Here is a 17,148-nt window from a genome sequence, read left to right as displayed (position 1 = left end):
TTTGAGAACAGTTCTTGTTCGGAGCACTGGATTGGTGCCTCTATTTCATAGTGATTCTGTCCTCTTAATTCCTGCAAATGAATAGGAACATAGGAACAGGAGTAGGTCATTCAGCCACTCGAGCCTGTTCTGCCATTCTATTAGTTCACAGCTTATCTGTGCTTCAATTCCATTTACCCGCCTTTGATCCATATTCCTGGATACACTTACCTAATAAAAATCAGTCGATCTATCTTGAAAATTTCAATCGACCCAACATACAAAGCTTTTTTAAGGAGAGAGTTCCAGATTTCCACTATCAAATACAAAATATAATGAAGTATTATGCTGGAGTACTCTGAGAGTATTGTATAAAATATTGACCAGCAAGCATTTCCAGAACTGTTCCAAAACTCTTTGAAAGTAGTCAGATGTTGCACTCTGCAGCGGCCGAATCAGTGGTACAGAAAGGGGCCGCTGGAGACCACAGAAGAACTCTGCAGGTAACTTTGCGCTAATGTGGAGTCAGGAAGAGTAGACATGCTCCACATTAAGACTGTGGCCGCTGCTGGTTCATGCTTGCCCTCCTCCCGAGAGCGTTCCTCCACTCCCGAATACACCGGTGGACCTCGGCTGGCTCAGACGCTGGCTGAAATTGGTTAGGTCCTGACAGACAAGCTGTACCAGAGTGTCTGGAGCCCATCAGAAGCAGGAAAATCCAGTGCAAAAAGGAATATTCAATCTTTTCAGTTAATTCTTGATTTTGGAAAGAAACTGTTATGTATGCAACCCGATGTAACCAGCATTCTACCGCCACCAGTGGGTGTACCTGTTGGAGCCTCAAGGGATCCCAGCATCCCTTGGGTGTACTGTATATAAGCAGGCCTCCTATGCTGTACCAGTACTCTGGAGTTAGAATAAAGAGACTTACTCACGTCCCCCTGTGCTATGTGGGAACTCGAGGACGCTTCCGGTGTCCCTGACGACTACACGTGCAGGAAGTGCATCCGCCTGCATCACCTGACAGACCGCATTGCGGCACTGGAGCTGCGGGTGGATTTACTCTGGAGCATCCGTGATGCTGAGGATGACGTGAATAGCACGTTTAGTAAGTTTCCACAACAACAGGAAGAGCAGTGGAAGGAAGGTAGTACAGGGGTCCCCTGCGGTCATCTCCCTGCAAAACAGATACAACGCTTTGGGTACTGTTGAGGGGGATGACGCATCAGGAGAGAGCAACAGCAGCCAAGTTCATGGCACCGTGGGTGGCTCTGCTGCACAGGAGGACAGGAAAAAGAGTGGGAAAGCTATAGTGATAAGGGATTCTATTGTAAGGGGAATAGATAGACATTTCTGTGGCCGCAATCGAGACTCCAGGATAGTTTACTGCCTCCGTGGTGCAAGGATCAAGGATGTCTTGGAGCAGGTGGAGGACATTTTGAACAGGAGGGTGAACAGCCAGTTGTCGTGGTGCATACAGGTACCAACGATATAGGTAAAAAACGGGATGAGGTCCTACAACCTGAATTTAGGGAATTAGGAGTTAAATTAAAAAGTAGGACCTCAAAGGTAGTAATCTCAGGATAGTCAGAGTAGGAATGGCAGGATAGCTCAGATGAATACGTGGCTTGAGGAGTGGTGCTGAAGGGAGGGATTCAAATTCCTGGGACATTGGAACCGGTTCTGGGGGAGGTGGGACCAGTACAAACTGGACGGTCTGCACCTGGGCAGAACCGGAACCAATGTCCTAGGGAGAGTGTTTGCTAGTGTTGTTGGGGAGGGGTTAAACTAATATGGCAGGGGGATGGGAACCTATGCAGGGAGACAGAGGGAAGTAAAATAGGGGCAGAAGCAAAAGATAGAAAGAAGAAAAATAAAAGTGGAGGGCAGAGAAACCCAAGGCAAAAATCAAAAAGGGCTACATTACAGCAAAATTCTGAAGGGGCAAAATGTGTTAAAAAGACAAGCCTGAAGACTCTGTGCCTCAATGCGAGGCATATTCGTAATAAGGTGGACAAATTAACTGCACAGGCAGCAATTAATGAATATGATATATTTGGCATCATGGAGACATGGCTCCAGGGTGACCAAGGCTGGGTATTCAACATTCAGGATGGATAGACAGAAAGGAAAAGGAGGTGGGGTAGCGTTGCTGGTTAAAGAGGAAATTAACGCAATAGTAAGGAAGGACATTAGCTTGGATGATGTGGAATCTGTATGGGTGGAGCTGCGGAATACCAAAGGGCAGAAAACACTAGTGGAAGTTATGTACAGACCACCAAACAGTAGTAGTGAGGTTGGGGACAGCATCAAACAAGAAATTAGGGATGCGTGCAATAAAGGTACAGCAGTTTTATGGGCGACTTTAAACTACATATAGATTGGGCAAACCAAACTGGTATCTATACGATGGAGGAGGATCTCCTGGAGTTTATTAGGGATGGTTTTCTGGATCAATATGTCAAGGAACCAATTAGAGGGCTGGCCATCCTAGACTGGGTGATGTGTAATGAGAAAGGACTAATTAGCAATCTTGTTGTGCGAGGGAATAGTGACGATAATATGATAGAATTTGTTATTAAGATGGAGAGTGACACGGTTCATTCAGAGACTAGGGTCCTGAATTTAAGGAAAGGTAAATGCGATGGTATGAGATGTGAATTGACTAGAATAGACTGGCAAATGACACTTAAAGGGTTGATGGTGGATAGGCAATGGCAAACATTTAGTGATCACATGGATGAACTTCAACAATTGTACATCCCTGTCTGGAGTAAAAATAAAACAGGGAAGGTGGCTCAACCGTGGCTAACAAGGGAAATTAAGGATTGTGTTAAATCCAAGGAAGAGGCAGATAAATTGGCCAGAAAAGGCAGCAAACCTGAGGACTGGGAGCAATTTAGAATTAAGCAGAGGAGGACAAAGGGTTTAATTAGGAGGGGGGGAAATAGAGTATGAGAGGAAGCTTGCCGGGAACATAAAAACTGACTGCAAGAGCTTCTATAGATATGTGAAGAGAAAAACATTAGTGAAGACAAACGTAGGTCCCTTGCAGTCAGATTCAGGTGAATTTATAATGGAGAACAAAGAAATGGCAGACCAGTTGACCAAATACTTTGATCTTGATGAAGGAAGACACAAATAACCTTCCGGAAGTTCTAGGAGACCGAGGGGCTAGTGAGAAGGAGGAACTGAAGAATATACTTATTAGGCGGGAAATTGTGTTAGGGAAATTGCTAGGATTGAAGGCCGATAAAACCCCAGGGCCTGATAGTCTGCATCCCAGAGTACTTAAGGAAGTGGCCCTAGAAATAGTGGATGCATTGGTGATCATTTTCCAACAGTCTTTCGACTCTGGATCAGTTCCTATGGACTGGAGGGCAGCTAATGTAACACCACTTTTTAAAAAAGGAGGGAGAGAAAATGAGCAATTATAGACCGTTAGCCTGACTTCAGTAGTGGGGAAATGTAATAACAGCGCTTTTAGATAGCAGTGACAGGATCGGTCAAAGTCAGCATGGATGTATGAAAGGGAAATCATGCTTGACAAATCTTCTGGAATTTTTTGACGATGTAACTCGTAGAGTGGACAATGGAGAACCAGTTGATGTGGTGTATTTGGATTTTCAAAAGGCTTTTGACAAGGTCCCACACAAGAGATTGGTGTGCAAAATTAAAGCACATGGTATTGGAGGTAATGTACTGACGTGGATAGAGAACTGGTTGGCAGACAGGAAGCAGAAAGTCGGGATAAACCAGTCCTTTTCAGAATGGCAGGCAATGACTAGTGGGGTGCCACAGGGCGCAGTGCTGGGACCCCAGCTATTTACAATATACATTAATGATTTAAATTAAGGAATTGAGTTTAATATCTTCCAAGTTTGCAGATGGCACTAAACTGGGTGGCAGTGTGAGCTGTGAGGAGGACGCTAAGAGGCTTCAGGGTGAATTGGACAGGTTAGGTGAGTGGGCAAAGGCACAGATGCAGCATAATGTAGATAAATGTGAGATTATCCACTTTGGGGGCAGAAATACGAAGGCAGAATATTATCTGAATGGCAGCAGATTAGGAAAAGGGGAGGTGCAACGAGACCTGAGTGTCATGGTCCATCAGTCATTGAAAGTTGGCATGCAGGTACAGCAGGCGGTGAAGAAGGTAAATGGTATGTTGACCTTCATAGCTAGGGGATTTGAGTATAGGAGCAGGAAGGTCTTGCTGCTCCTATACTCACTGCACAGGGCCTTGGTGAGGTCTCACTTGGAATATTGTGTTCAGTATTGGTCTCCTAATCTGAGGAAGGACGTTCTTGCTATTGACAGAGTGCAGCGAAGGTTCACCAGACTGATTCCCGGGATGGCAGGACTGACATATGAGGAGAGACTGGATCATTGGAGTTTCGAAGGATGAGAGGGGATCTCGTAGAAACATATAAAATTCTGATGGGACGGGACAGGTTAGATGCAGGAAGAATGTTCCCGATGTTGGGGAAGTCCAGAACCAGGGGACAGTCTAAGGATAAGGGGTAAGCCATTTAGGACTGAGATGAGGAGAAACTTCTTCACTCAGAGAGTTGTTAACCTGTGTAATTCCCTACTGCAGAGAGTTCTTGATGCCAGTTCATTGGATATATTCAAGAGGGAGTTAGATATGGCCCTTACGGCTAAAGAGATCAAGGGGTATGGAGAGAAAGCAGGAAAGGGGTACCATGGTGAATGATCAGCCATGATCTTACTGAATGGTGGTGCAGGCTCGAAGGGCCAAATGGCCTACTCTCGCACCTATTTTCTATGTTTCTATGTCTACAGTACTCAGTTACATTGCTTTTTTCGAGACATAACAACTGGCGACGAGATAACGAACCATCACGTGAAGATGCAAAGAACTGTCGGCATCCTGGAGAAATTCTCAGAAGAAGACGATTGGGGGGCCTTCATGAACTGACATAACCAATACTTCATGGCCAATGAGCTGGAAGGGAGTATGAACGCTGTCAAACGAAGGGCGATCCTCCTCACCGTCTGCGGGGCAACAACCTATGGCCTCATGAAGAATCTTCTTGCTCCGGTGAAACCAACAACTAAATCGTATGAAAAACTGTGTACACTGGTCCAGGAGCACCTAAATCCGAAGTAAAACATTCTGATGGCAAGGTATCAATTTTACACATGTCAACGTCTGAAGGCCAGGAAGTGGCGAGCTACGTCGCCGAAGTAAGGCACCTTGCAGGACATTGTGAATTCGATGGATTCCTGGAGCAAATGCTAAGAGACGTTTTTGTGCTTGGCCACGAGGTTATCCTTTGCAAACTATTGACTGTTGAAACACCGAACCTGAGCAAAGCCATAACGATAGCCCAGGCATTTATATCCACCAGCGATAACACTAAACAACTTTTGCAGCATGAAGATGTTTCAGCAAGTACTGTTCACAAAGTAATGTCGTTTTCAGGCAGGAATGCATATGGCAGAACGTACACGCCTGCAGCTGCACGATCTCAGAGGACTCAGAGTCCGCCATCAAGCATTAATGCAAGGCAATTGACACCTTGTTGGCGCTGCGGAGGTGATCATCAAGCCCATCAATGTCACTTCAAACACTATGCGTGCAAATGCTGTGAAATAATGGGACACCTCCAGCGAATGTGCAGACGAGCTGCAAACCCTGCAAACCATCACGTTGCAGAGGAAGACCAATCCATGGCGGATCAAACTGAACTAGAGACTCAAACCGAGGAGGCAGAAGTGTACGGGATACACACCTTCACCACGAAATGTTCACCGATCGTGTTAAAAGTTGAACTGAACGGAATTCTAGTATCCATGGAATTGGACATGGGTGCGAGTCAGTCCATCATGAGCAAAAAGGCCTTCGACAGGCTGTGGTGCAACAAGGCACACAGGCCCAAGCTGAGCCCTATTCATACCATATCTGAGAACTTACACTAAAGAGCTGATCCCTGTAATTGGCAGCGCAGCAGTAAAAGTCTCCTATGATGGATTAGTGCATGAACTACCACAATGGATTTTACCAGGAGATGGCCCCACACTGTTCAGCAGAAGTTGGCTGGGACGACATTCGAGCACTTTTGTCTGTCGACGACGCCTCATGTGCCCAGGTTCTGAGCAAGTTTCCATCGTTGTTTGAGTCAGACATCGGAAGTTTCTCGGGGGTGAAGGTGCAGATCCACTTGATTCCCGGTACATGACCCATCCACCAGAAGGCACGGGCTGTGCCATATATGATGCGAGAGAAAGTGGAGATCGAGCTAGACAGGCTGCAACAGAGGGCATCATTGCGCCGGTGGAGTTCAACGAGCGGGCCAGTCCAATTGTACCGGCTCTCAAGGGCGATGGCATGGTCAGAATTTGTGGGGACTATAAAGTAACGATTAACCGTTTTTCACTGCAGGACTAGTACTCGCTACACAAGGCAGACGACCTATTTGCGACGCTGGCAGGAGGAAAGACGTTCACCAAGTTGGACCTGACCTCGGCCTACATGACACAGGAGCTGGAGGAATCTTCGAAAGGCCTCACCTGTATCAACACGCACAAAGGTCTGTTCATCTACAATAGGTGCCCGCTAAAGTCGGTTCTGCGCACCGTGGTTTTCCAGAATGACATGTTGATCGCAACTCAGGACACCATCGAACCTGGAAGAGGTTCTCAGTCGGCTAGATCATGTGGGACTCAGGTTGAAATGCTCAAAGTGTGTTTTCCTGGTGCCAGAGGTCGAGTTCTTCGGGAGAAAGATCACAGCAGACGACATCAGACCCACTGACACCAAGATGGAGGCCATCAAGAACGCGCCGAGACCACAGAACGTGACGGAGTTGCGGTCGTTCCTGGGACTCCTCAATTATTTTGGTAATTTCCTACCCAGGTTAAGCACCTTGCTCGAACTGCTACGCAAGTTGCTACGCAAGGGAGATGACTGGGTGTGGGGGAAATCACAAGAGACAGCTTTTGAGAAAACCCGAAATCTGTTGGTTCCAACAAACTGCTTGTCTTGTATGATCCATGTAAACATTTAGTGTTAGCTTGCGATGCATCTTCGTACGGGGTTAGGTGGGTGTTACAACAAGCTAACGAATCGGGAACATTGCAACCGGTCACTTATGCATCCAGAAGCTTGTCCAAGGCCGAAAGGGCCTGCAGCATGATTGAAAAAGAAGCTCTGGCATGTGAAAATGGGGTAAAAAAATGGATCAGTATCTGTTTGGGCTTAAGTTCAAATTAGAAACTGACCATAAGCCGCTCATATCGCTATTCTCAGAGAGAAAAAGGTATCAATACCAATGCCTCTGCTCGCATCCAAAGATGGCGCTCACGCTGTCTGCATATAACTTTATTCGCCACAGACCAGGCACAGGGACCTGCACTGACGCCCTCAGTCGGCTACCATTGCCCACCACCGGGGTGGAAATGGCACAGCCTGCAGACTTGCTCTTGGTGATGGATGCATTTGAAAACGAAAAGTCACCCGTTACGGCCCGCCAGATCAGGACCCGGACCAGCCAGGATCCTTTATTGTCCCTTGTAAATAAAACTGTGTCCTCCATACTGGGTCCAGCGTACAAGCAGAGATGCATGAAGAGATCAAGCCATTTCAGCGGGGTAAAGACGAAATGTCCATACAGGCGGACTGTCTTTTGTGGGGTAATCGAGTGGTTTTGCCCAAGAAAGGCAGGGAAACGTTCATTCACGACATACACAGTACCCACCCAGGCAGAGTAATGATGAAAGCTATAGTGAGATCCCATGTGTGATGGCTCGGCATCGAGTCAGATTTGGAGTCTTGCATGCGCCAATGCAACACTTGCTCTCAACTGATGTGCTTCGCCAGTGTTGAATTCAAGGAATTCATGACCCGCAATGGGATCAAGCGTGTCACATCTGCCCCATTCAAGCCCACATCCAACAGCCAGGCAGAACGGGCAGTCCAAACCATTAAGCAAAGCTTGAAACGCATGTCGGAAGGCTCCCTGCAGACCCGTCTGTCCCGAGTCCTGCTCAGCTACCGAACTAGACCCCACTCACTCACCGGGGTTCCCCCAGGCGAGCTGCTCAGGAAAAGGGCGCTCAAAACAAGGCTCTCTCAAGTCCACCCTGATCTCCATGATCATGTCGAGGGCAGGCGGCATCAACAAAGCATGTACCATGATCGGACAAATTTGTCATGCAATATTGAAGTCAATGACCCTGTATTTGTACTCAACTATGGACATGGTCCCAAATGGCTTGCTGGCACTGTCGTAGCCAAAGAAGGGAGTAGAGTGTTTCAGGTCAAACTCGCAAATGGACTAACTTGCAGAAAGCATTTGGACCAAACCAAACTGCGATTCACAGACTGCCACGAGCAACCTGAAGAGGACACCACCAACTTCGACTCTCTGACACACACAAATGGTGTAAGATTCGAAAATCCACGGCCGCATTTTATTGGAACACCTTAAGGACAAGAAAACTAAATGGGATCGTTCTATACATTTTAAATGAACATTTTTGGCCAAGTAAAATCCTCTAGACCAGGCAGGCTGGGAAACGTGTGGGCGGATACAGACATTGTGGAGTCTGGCTCACAAGCGAGACAGAGGCACTGGCCAATGGGGGAAAAGTGCATTCTGGCAGGCCAGTCAGGGGTCGAGTCAGGCCTGAAGCGGGGAAATCCTCAACCAATGGGGACTAACCGGCCCAGTTTGAAAATAGTAGCGAAAGCAGCTGGAGCAGTAGGAACCAGTCACAGACAAGACAGAAACTGAGAGAGAACGGAGACAGACTGTTACCGGCTGTGAAACATACCATCATACGGGCCCTGGACTCAACTTGTGTGCAGAATATACAACCCAACTACTGAGAGGCCCAACATCGTCTCAAGAAGCTGAGCCGCACACCGAACAATGCTCCGAGGCCAACCAGCTGAAGAACCGGAAACCGAAGTAACTGGGAGAGACAACATTCACTCCAGCTACCCGGTAAACCAACCATCCTAAGGCTAAAAGGAATAACTGTCAAAAGGGGATTGTAAGCATTATCCTGGGGTTTTCTTTTCCCAACTGTCAGCCTAGGTCAGTCAGGTAAAAAGGGGGGTGGGGGTGGTGTTAGAACTGTCTTGCAAAGATAAAATTGTGTAAGGTTTTCGTTGTGTCCGTTTCTTCCCATAGATTTTCATAGTTTATAAGTGTGTGTCAGATATGTGTTTTGATGAAGTTTGACCTTGTTGGAAACTTACCGTGGTTAATAAATTGGACTTACCCGTTTATTTTTGTTCCAAGGACCACTTGTCTCTGAGTGTTTTGTTTTCCCTTGTGGAAGCTCATAATCCACCAAAATTCTGAGCTTAGAACCAAATAGGGGTACTAGGGCACTTCGCAACTGCCAGTTTAGTGGTCAGCGAGCCATAAGCTGCTGGACCGTCCCCGAGAAGGGACAGAGAAGCCCAATACACCAACAGCCACCAAAGGCCCCCATAATTGGGCATAGCAAAAACCCCCTACAGTGGCAACCGACATCACAGTTGACCACGAAGCTGAACCTATCATCCCCAGCAGCCCAGCAAGGCCAGCTGCGCAGCAGTCCAGCGAAGGCCCAACCAACTCACCTGCACCTGCATTTGTACCAAGATGATTGACTAGGGAGCGGAAAGCCCCAGATCGTCTCACCCTGTAAATAAGTGTACTATTGACTTTGGGAGGGAGTGATGTTATGTGTGCAACCCTATGTAGCCAGCATTCTATCGCCACCAGAGGAAGAACCTGTTAGAGTCCCAAGGGATTCCAGCATCCCTTGGGAGCACTGTATATACGCAGGTCTCCCATGCTGTACCAGTGCTCTGGAGTTAGAATAAAGAGACTAAGGTCACACTTACTGATGTCTACAGTATTCAGTTACATTGCTTTATTCGAGACATAACAAAATAAAATTTAGCTTTCTTGTACATCAACGAAAAAAATATATATTTTTTTATTTCTTAAATAGACTAAAAATATTTCCTTTTACAATTGGAAACATAGGCATCAGTTCAATATTGTACACTTGACAAATATTTTAACAGCAATCATGTTAGTTGCAACTTTGTGCCTCAGACTTTCTGTCTTGTATCCTTTAACACAGAGCGTAGACGAGTTGCATTTACAGAAGAACCTGAAGAAGAAAGCCTTTCTTTAGGCACCTACATCAATGTTAAAGGAGATAAAGAACATGCCAAAAGAAATGAGGAGTTTGAAAAGGTACAAAGTGATTTTGTAATGGATGAACTGGTTAAGAAAAGAAAGACAAGAAATGTAAGGCTACTCTACCCTATGTGCAATAAACCTCAAGTGGGTGAATTTCCATGTGTGTTCTGCTCAGCTGCCATAACTTTTAACAAAGAGTTACAGAATCCTTGAAAAACCAGTGTTTCCATATTTCCTCCACTGAGTTGTAGCAGACAAGAAGGAGAATCCCCACGTAAATTAACGCCCAAGTTTGTAAGAGACAAAGGGGGTGAAATTAATTGTCGCCCCATTTGGGGGCGGAAACAGATGGGAGGTGCGTGACTTAGCGCCAGCACGATCAGCCACTTCGCCTTTAATTTTTGCCCCAGTAGCGGCCGGCCGCCCGAGAGGCGCCTCCTGCAGCTGTCGGTAATTTCGGCCAGCACTGCTGCAGCGGATGAAAATGAATTTCAAGACCGGGACACTAATGGGGTGATGCACACGGCGACGACACTAAGCCGTAACGCTGCTACTATAGTCCCACACAATGGGCCCAAGTTTTCTCGGCCACGCCTAAAATGGTGCAGCCCAGACCTGGACGCCCATTTTTCGCGCCAGAAAGTGTGCCTAAAAAAAACTTACTCCGGCTCCCTGCAGGTCTTCTGCAGCTGGGCGCAGCGCAGCACGAGCCATAGGGGGCGGAGCCAGGTCCCTGCACTGAAAACAGTGCCGGGACCTCTGCACATGCACACTACAGTGGGTGTGAATGTGCAGTAGCACCAGGCGCCCAAAACTGTGGGAGGGGCCCGAAGCACGCAGCCCCTAGCCCTGGCCAAATGGTCTCACTGGAGCTGCGTGAATAAGGCTCTTCCCACCCGACCCGACCCCTCCCTGGCGAATGGACCTCTGCTCCCCACGCCCCCCCCACCCCCACCGGATCTCAGCAACTCTCTTTCACCCCCCCCCCCCGGATCTCCGGGACTCTCTCTCCCCACCCCACCCCCCCCGGACCTCAGCGACTCTCTTTCCCCCCCGGACCTCCGCGACTCTTTCCCCCCCCCCCCCACCGGACCTCCGCGACCCCCCCCCGAGACCCGACGCCACCTACCTGTAAATCCAGCCCGAGGTCTTGGGCCCGGGCGTTCAGCCTCCTTCTCTCCCTCCCTCTCTCCTTCCCTCCCTCCTTTCTCCCTCCCTCCCTCCTCTCTCCTTCCCTCCCTCCCTCCTCTCTCCTTCCCTCCCTCTCTCCTCCCTCCTTCGCTCGCTCCCTCCTCTCTCCTTCCCTCCCTCCCTCCTCTCTCCTTCCCTCCCTCCCTTCTCTCTCCTTCCCTCCCTCCCTCCTCTCTCCTTCCCTCCCTCCCTCCTCTCTCCTTCCCTCCCTCCTCTCTCCTTCCCTCCATCCCTCCCTCCTCTCTCCTTCCCTCCCTCCCTCCCTCCTCTCTCCTTCCCTCCCACCCTCCCTCCTCTCTCCTTCCCTCCCTCCCCTCTCCTTCCCTCCCTCCCCTCTCCTTCCCTCCCTCCCATCTCCTTCCCTCCTCTCTCCTTCCCTCCCTCCTCTCTCCTTCCCTCCCTCCCTCCTCTCTCCTTCCCTCCCTCCCTCCTCTCTCCTTCCCTCCCTCCCCTCTCCTTCCCTCCCTCCCCTCTCCTCCTTCCCTCCCTCCTTCCTCTCTCCTTCCCTCCCTCCCTCCTTCCCTCCCTCCCTCCTCTCTCCTTCCCTCTCTCCCTCCCTCCTCTCTCCTTCCCTCCCTCCCTCCTCTCTCCTTCCCTCCCTCCCTCCTCTCTTCTTCCCTCCCTCCCTCCTCTCTCCTTCCCTCCCTCCCTCCTCTCTCCTTCCCTCCCTCCCTCCCTCCCTCCTCTCTCCTTCCCTCCCTCCCTCCCTCCCTCCTCTCTCCTTCCCTCCCTCCCTCCCTCCTCTCTCCTTCCCTCCCACCCTCCCTCCTCTCTCCTTCCCTCCCTCCCTTCCTCCTCCCTCCTTCCCTCCCTCCCTCCTCTCTCCTTCCCTCCCTCTCTCCTCCCTCCTTCGCTCGCTCCCTCCTCTCTCCTTCCCTCCCTCCCTCCTCTCTCCTTCCCTCCCTCCCTCCTTCCCTCCCTCCCTCCTTCCCTCCCTCCCTCCTCTCTCCTTCCCTCTCTCCCTCCCTCCTCTCTCCTTCCCTCCCTCCCTCCTCTCTCCTTCCCTCCCTCCCTCCTCTCTTCTTCCCTCCCTCCCTCCTCTCTCCTTCCCTCCCTCCCTCCTCTCTCCTTCCCTCCCTCCCTCCCTCCCTCCTCTCTCCTTCCCTCCCTCCCTCCCTCCCTCCTCTCTCCTTCCCTCCCTCCCTCCCTCCTCTCTCCTTCCCTCCCACCCTCCCTCCTCTCTCCTTCCCTCCCTCCCTTCCTCCTCCCTCCTTCCCTCCCTCCCTCCTCTCTCCTTCCCTCCCTCTCTCCTCCCTCCTTCGCTCGCTCCCTCCTCTCTCCTTCCCTCCCTCCCTCCTCTCTCCTTCCCTCCCTCCCTCCTTCCCTCCCTCCCTCCTCTCTCCTTCGCTCTCTCCCTCCCTTCTCTCCTTCCCTCCCTCCCTCCTCTCTCTTTCCCACCCTCACTCCTCTCTCCTTCCCTCCCTCCCTTCCTCCTCCCTCCTTCCCTCCCTCCCTCCCCTCTTCTTCCCTCCTCTCTCCTTCCCTCCCTCCCTCCTCTCTCCTTCCCTCCCTCCCTCCTCTCTCCTTCCCTCTCTCCCTCCCTTCTCTCCTTCCCTCCCTCCCTCCTCTCTCTTTTCCTCCCTACCTCCTCTCTCCTTCCCTCCCTCCATCCTCTCTCCATCCCTCCCTCCATCCTCTCTCCTTCCCTCCCTACATCCCCCCTTCTCCCCCTGTCCCCCCCCACCCTTCTTCCCCTGTCCCCCCCCACCCTTCTCCCCCTCTCCCCCACCCTTCTCCCCCTCGCCCCCCACCCTTCTCCCCCTCCCCCACCACCCTTCTCCCCCTCCCCCCTTCTCCCCCTCCCCACCCCCTTCTCCCCCTCCCCAACCCCCTTCTCCCCCTCCCCCTTCTACCCCCCCACCACCTTCTCCCCCCCCACCACCTTCTCCCCCCCACCTTCTTCCCCTCCCCCCTCCCCTCCCACCCCCCTTCTCCCCCTCCCCTCGTTGTCAGAAACACAGACACTGACAGACAGAGAGTGAGAGACACACACACAGACAGACAGATAGAGACACTGGGGGGACCGTCCCAGCACGCTGTTGGAGGATTCCCGGTGCTGCAGTCGGTAAGTAGAAAATGTTTTATTTATTGATTTTTTAAATTTATTTTTATTTTTTATTAATTTTTTTTGATGGATTTATTGGTTGATTTATTGATGTATTTATCATTTATTATTGATGATGGCTCTTATTTGTAAAACTGAAGTGTTTAATGTTTGTAAACTTCCCTTTAACCGCCCCCCCATTCCCTACGCCTAATTTGTAACCTACCCCTGATTTTCTAAAGTGTAGATAAGGTTTTTTCGAACGTACAAAAATCTTCACTTACTCCATTCTAAGTTAGTTTGGAGTAAGTTTTCACTGCCGAAACTTTGAAAACAGGCGTAAGTGGCCGGACACGCCCCCTTTTGAAAAAAATATTCTGTTCCAAAGTGAAACTGTTCTAATTGACTAGAACTGGAGCAAAGTAAATGCCGAGAATTCAAATTTCTAAGATGCTCCATTCTAAACCAGTTGCTCCAAAAAAACAGGAGCAACTCAGGCCGAAACTTGGCTCCAGTATGTTGCCAGCGCTGCACTCTGGTGGTAAGGCATTAGCTCCCCCTAACGGGAGGCACAAATGCACAGAATTTCTAGCCCAAAGTGGTTGACAATCTGGCTCATGGTGATTTAATTCTTGTCTATTGCCATGAAGGGAGTGCAGCTTCACATTAAAAAAAGCCACTAGCAGTGTTGTACATACATTGCTCTTCACAGAGTGGTCTTAAATGGAGTGGACTTAAAAGGAGTGGTTTATTTTAAAGAGTGGGAAGTTCTGGTAACTATTGGGTAAGTAGAAGCTGTAACAAGTGAAATTTAGTTTAACATTTTGATTTTAACCTAGAACTTTAAAACTGTGGTTAACAGAAGTTGCCTGCCAGTAGCAGTTAACTGTCAGTCAGGATGGGTGAGCACTATGGTGCAGGAGGCCATTCAAATGGGGGGAGTGAAAAGGAATGTTGTAGTGGTAGGGTCAGTAAAGTGAAAGGGATAGATACTGTTCTCTGCAGCCGCATCCGAGAGCTCTGAAGTTTGTGTTGACTGCCCGGTGCCAAGATTAAAGACATCTCCTCACGGTTGGAGAAGAATGTAGAGTGGAAATGGAAGGATCCAGTTGTCATGGTCCACAAAGGAACCAACGATATAGGTAGAACGAGGAATGAGGTTCTGCTGAAAGAGTTTGAGCAATTTGGGTCCAAATTAATGGTAATAATCTCTGAATTGTTACCTGAGCCACGCGCCAATTGGTATAGGGATAAGCAGATTAGAAAGTTAAATATGTGGCTCAAAGAGTGGCGTGAGCGGCAGGGGCTTTGAGTCATGGGGCACTGGCACCAGTACTGGAGAAAGAGGGAGCTGTTCCACTGGGATGGGCTCCACTTGAAACGGGCTGGAACCCATGTCTTGGTGAATCAAATAATTAGGGCAGTAGACAGGGCTTTAAACTAATGAGGTGGCGGGGGGGAGGATTCAGGAAAGAGTACATTTTAAAGTAGCAAGAGAAATGTCAAGGCTCGAGAGCAGAGCAGTGTTTTGGATAAAAATAAACTAAGTGGGTAAGGAAGGGACAGATGAGAGGAATAAAGATAATAGGGTATCACTGACTAAGGTGATATCAGGGAAAAATAGAAAAAAGCCAAAACTAAAGGCACTATATCCGAATGCTCGAAACATTCACAACAAAATAGATGAATTAATACCACAGATAGAAATTAATCGGTTTGATCTAATAGCCATTATGAAGACGTGGTTGCAAAGTGACCAAGGTTGGTAACTAAATATTCCAGGATACTTAACATTTAGAAGAGATAGGCAAAATTAAAAGGAGGAGGGGTAGCCCTGATAATAAAGGATGGGATAAAGATAGTAGAGTGAAAGAATCTTAGTTTGGAAAATCAAGAAATAGAATCAGTTTGGAGCTAAGAAACAGAAAAGGGCAGTAAACATTGGGAGTTGTTTATAGGCTCCCAAACAGTAGTGGTAAAGTAGGGCACAGTATAAATCAGGAAATTAGAGGTGCATATAACACGGGTAATACAGTTATCATGGGGGACTTCAATCTACATATAGGCTCTGCAAACCAAATTTGCAGTATATTGTGGAGGACGAATTCATGGAATGTATACAAGATTGTTTTCCAGATCAGTATGTTGAGGAACCAACGAGGGAACAGGTTATTTTAGATCTAATATTGTGCAATGAGAAAGGATTAATTAATAACCTTGTAATAAAGGGGCCATTAGGGAAGAGTGTCTATCATCTGATTGAATTTTAAATTGAGTTTGAAAGTGATTTAGTTAAATCCAAAACTAGGGATTTATTACTGAACAAAGCACATTGCATAGGTATGAGGGGGGAGTTGGCTAAGGTAGATTGGGAAACTACATTAAAAGGTATGAGGGTAGACAAGCAATGGATGGCATTTAAAGAATGAATACATAATTTACAACAAACATACATTCCTTTATGGCACAAAAACCCCACATGAAAAGTGACCCAACCATGGCTAACAAGAGAAGTTAAAGATAGTATCAGATCAAAGGAAGAGGCTTATAATGTTGCCAAGAAGAGCAGTAAGCCTGAGGATTGGGAGTATTTTAGAATTCAACAAAGAGAACCAAAAAATTGATAAAGAAAGGGAAAGTAGAATATGAGAGTAAACTAGTGAGAGACATCAAAACAGACTGTAAAAGCTTCGATAGGTATGTAAAAAGGAAAAGATTAGCGAAAGTAAATGTGGGTCTCATATAGGCTGAGACAGAAGTTATAATAAGGAATAAAGAAATGGCAGAGAAATTAAACAAATACTTTGTGTCTGTCTTCATGGGGAAGACACAAAAAACCTCCCGGAAATAATGGAGAACCAAGGGTCTAGCGAGAATGAGGAACTGAAAGAAATTTGTATTAGTAAAAAAATAGTACTGGGGAAAGTAATGGGAATGAAAGTCAATAAATCCCCTGGACCTGATGGTCTACGTCCTAGGGTTTTGAAAGATATAGAAACATAGAAACATAGAAAATAGGTGCAGGAGCAGGCCATTCAGCCTTTCTAGCCTGCACCGCCATTCAATGAGTTCATGGCTGAACATGAAACTTCAGTACCCCCTTCCTGCTTTCACTCCATGCCCCTTGATCCCCCGAGTAGTAAGGACTTCATCTAACTCCCTTTTGAATATATTTAGTGAATTGGCCTCAACTACTTTCTGTGGTAGAGAATTCCACAGGTTCACCACTCTCTGGGTGAAGAAGTTTCTCCTCATCTCGGTCCTAAATGGCTTACCCCTTATCCTTAGACTGTGACCCCTGGTTCTGGACTTCCCCAACATTGGGAACATTCTTCCTGCATCCAACCTGTCCAAACCAGTCAGAATTTTAAACGTTTCTATGAGGTCCCCTCTCATCCTTCTGAACTCCAGTGAATACAAGCCCAGTTGATCCAGTCTTTCTTGATAGGTCAGTCCCACCATCCGGGAATCAGTCTGGTGAATCTTCGCTGCACTCCCTCAATAGGAAGAATGTCCTTCCTCAAGTTAGGAGACCAAAACTGTACACAATACTCCAGGTGTGGCCTCACCAAGGCCCTGTACAACTGTAGCAACACCTCCCTGCCCCTGTACTCAAATCCCCTCGCTATGAAGGCCAACATGCCATTTGCTTTCTTAACCGCCTGCTGTACCTGCATGCCAACCTTCAATGACTGATGTACCATGACACCCAGGTCTCGTTGCACCTTCCCTTTTCCTAATCTGTCACTATTCAGATAA

The 17,148-nt window shown here is 48.2% G+C and overlaps 1 protein-coding gene across 1 annotated transcript in view; it reads left to right on the top strand.

Moving 5' to 3' along the window:
- LOC139266712 (dynein axonemal heavy chain 8-like) overlaps nucleotides 1-17,148 on the top strand; it is a 2,132,242-nt gene that overhangs the window by 973,634 nt on the left and 1,141,460 nt on the right. The window contains exon 23 of the mRNA XM_070884298.1: nucleotides 10,093-10,208. Within this exon, the coding sequence (XP_070740399.1) occupies nucleotides 10,093-10,208 (116 nt within the window). The remainder of the gene's footprint in view (nucleotides 1-10,092; nucleotides 10,209-17,148) is intronic.

This window comes from Pristiophorus japonicus, chromosome 7, assembly GCF_044704955.1.
Source record: "Pristiophorus japonicus isolate sPriJap1 chromosome 7, sPriJap1.hap1, whole genome shotgun sequence".
NCBI classification, from domain to species: domain Eukaryota; kingdom Metazoa; phylum Chordata; class Chondrichthyes; family Pristiophoridae; genus Pristiophorus; species Pristiophorus japonicus.
Note: the sequence above shows the minus strand (reverse complement) of the source record. Positions and strands in the feature narration are given on the sequence as shown.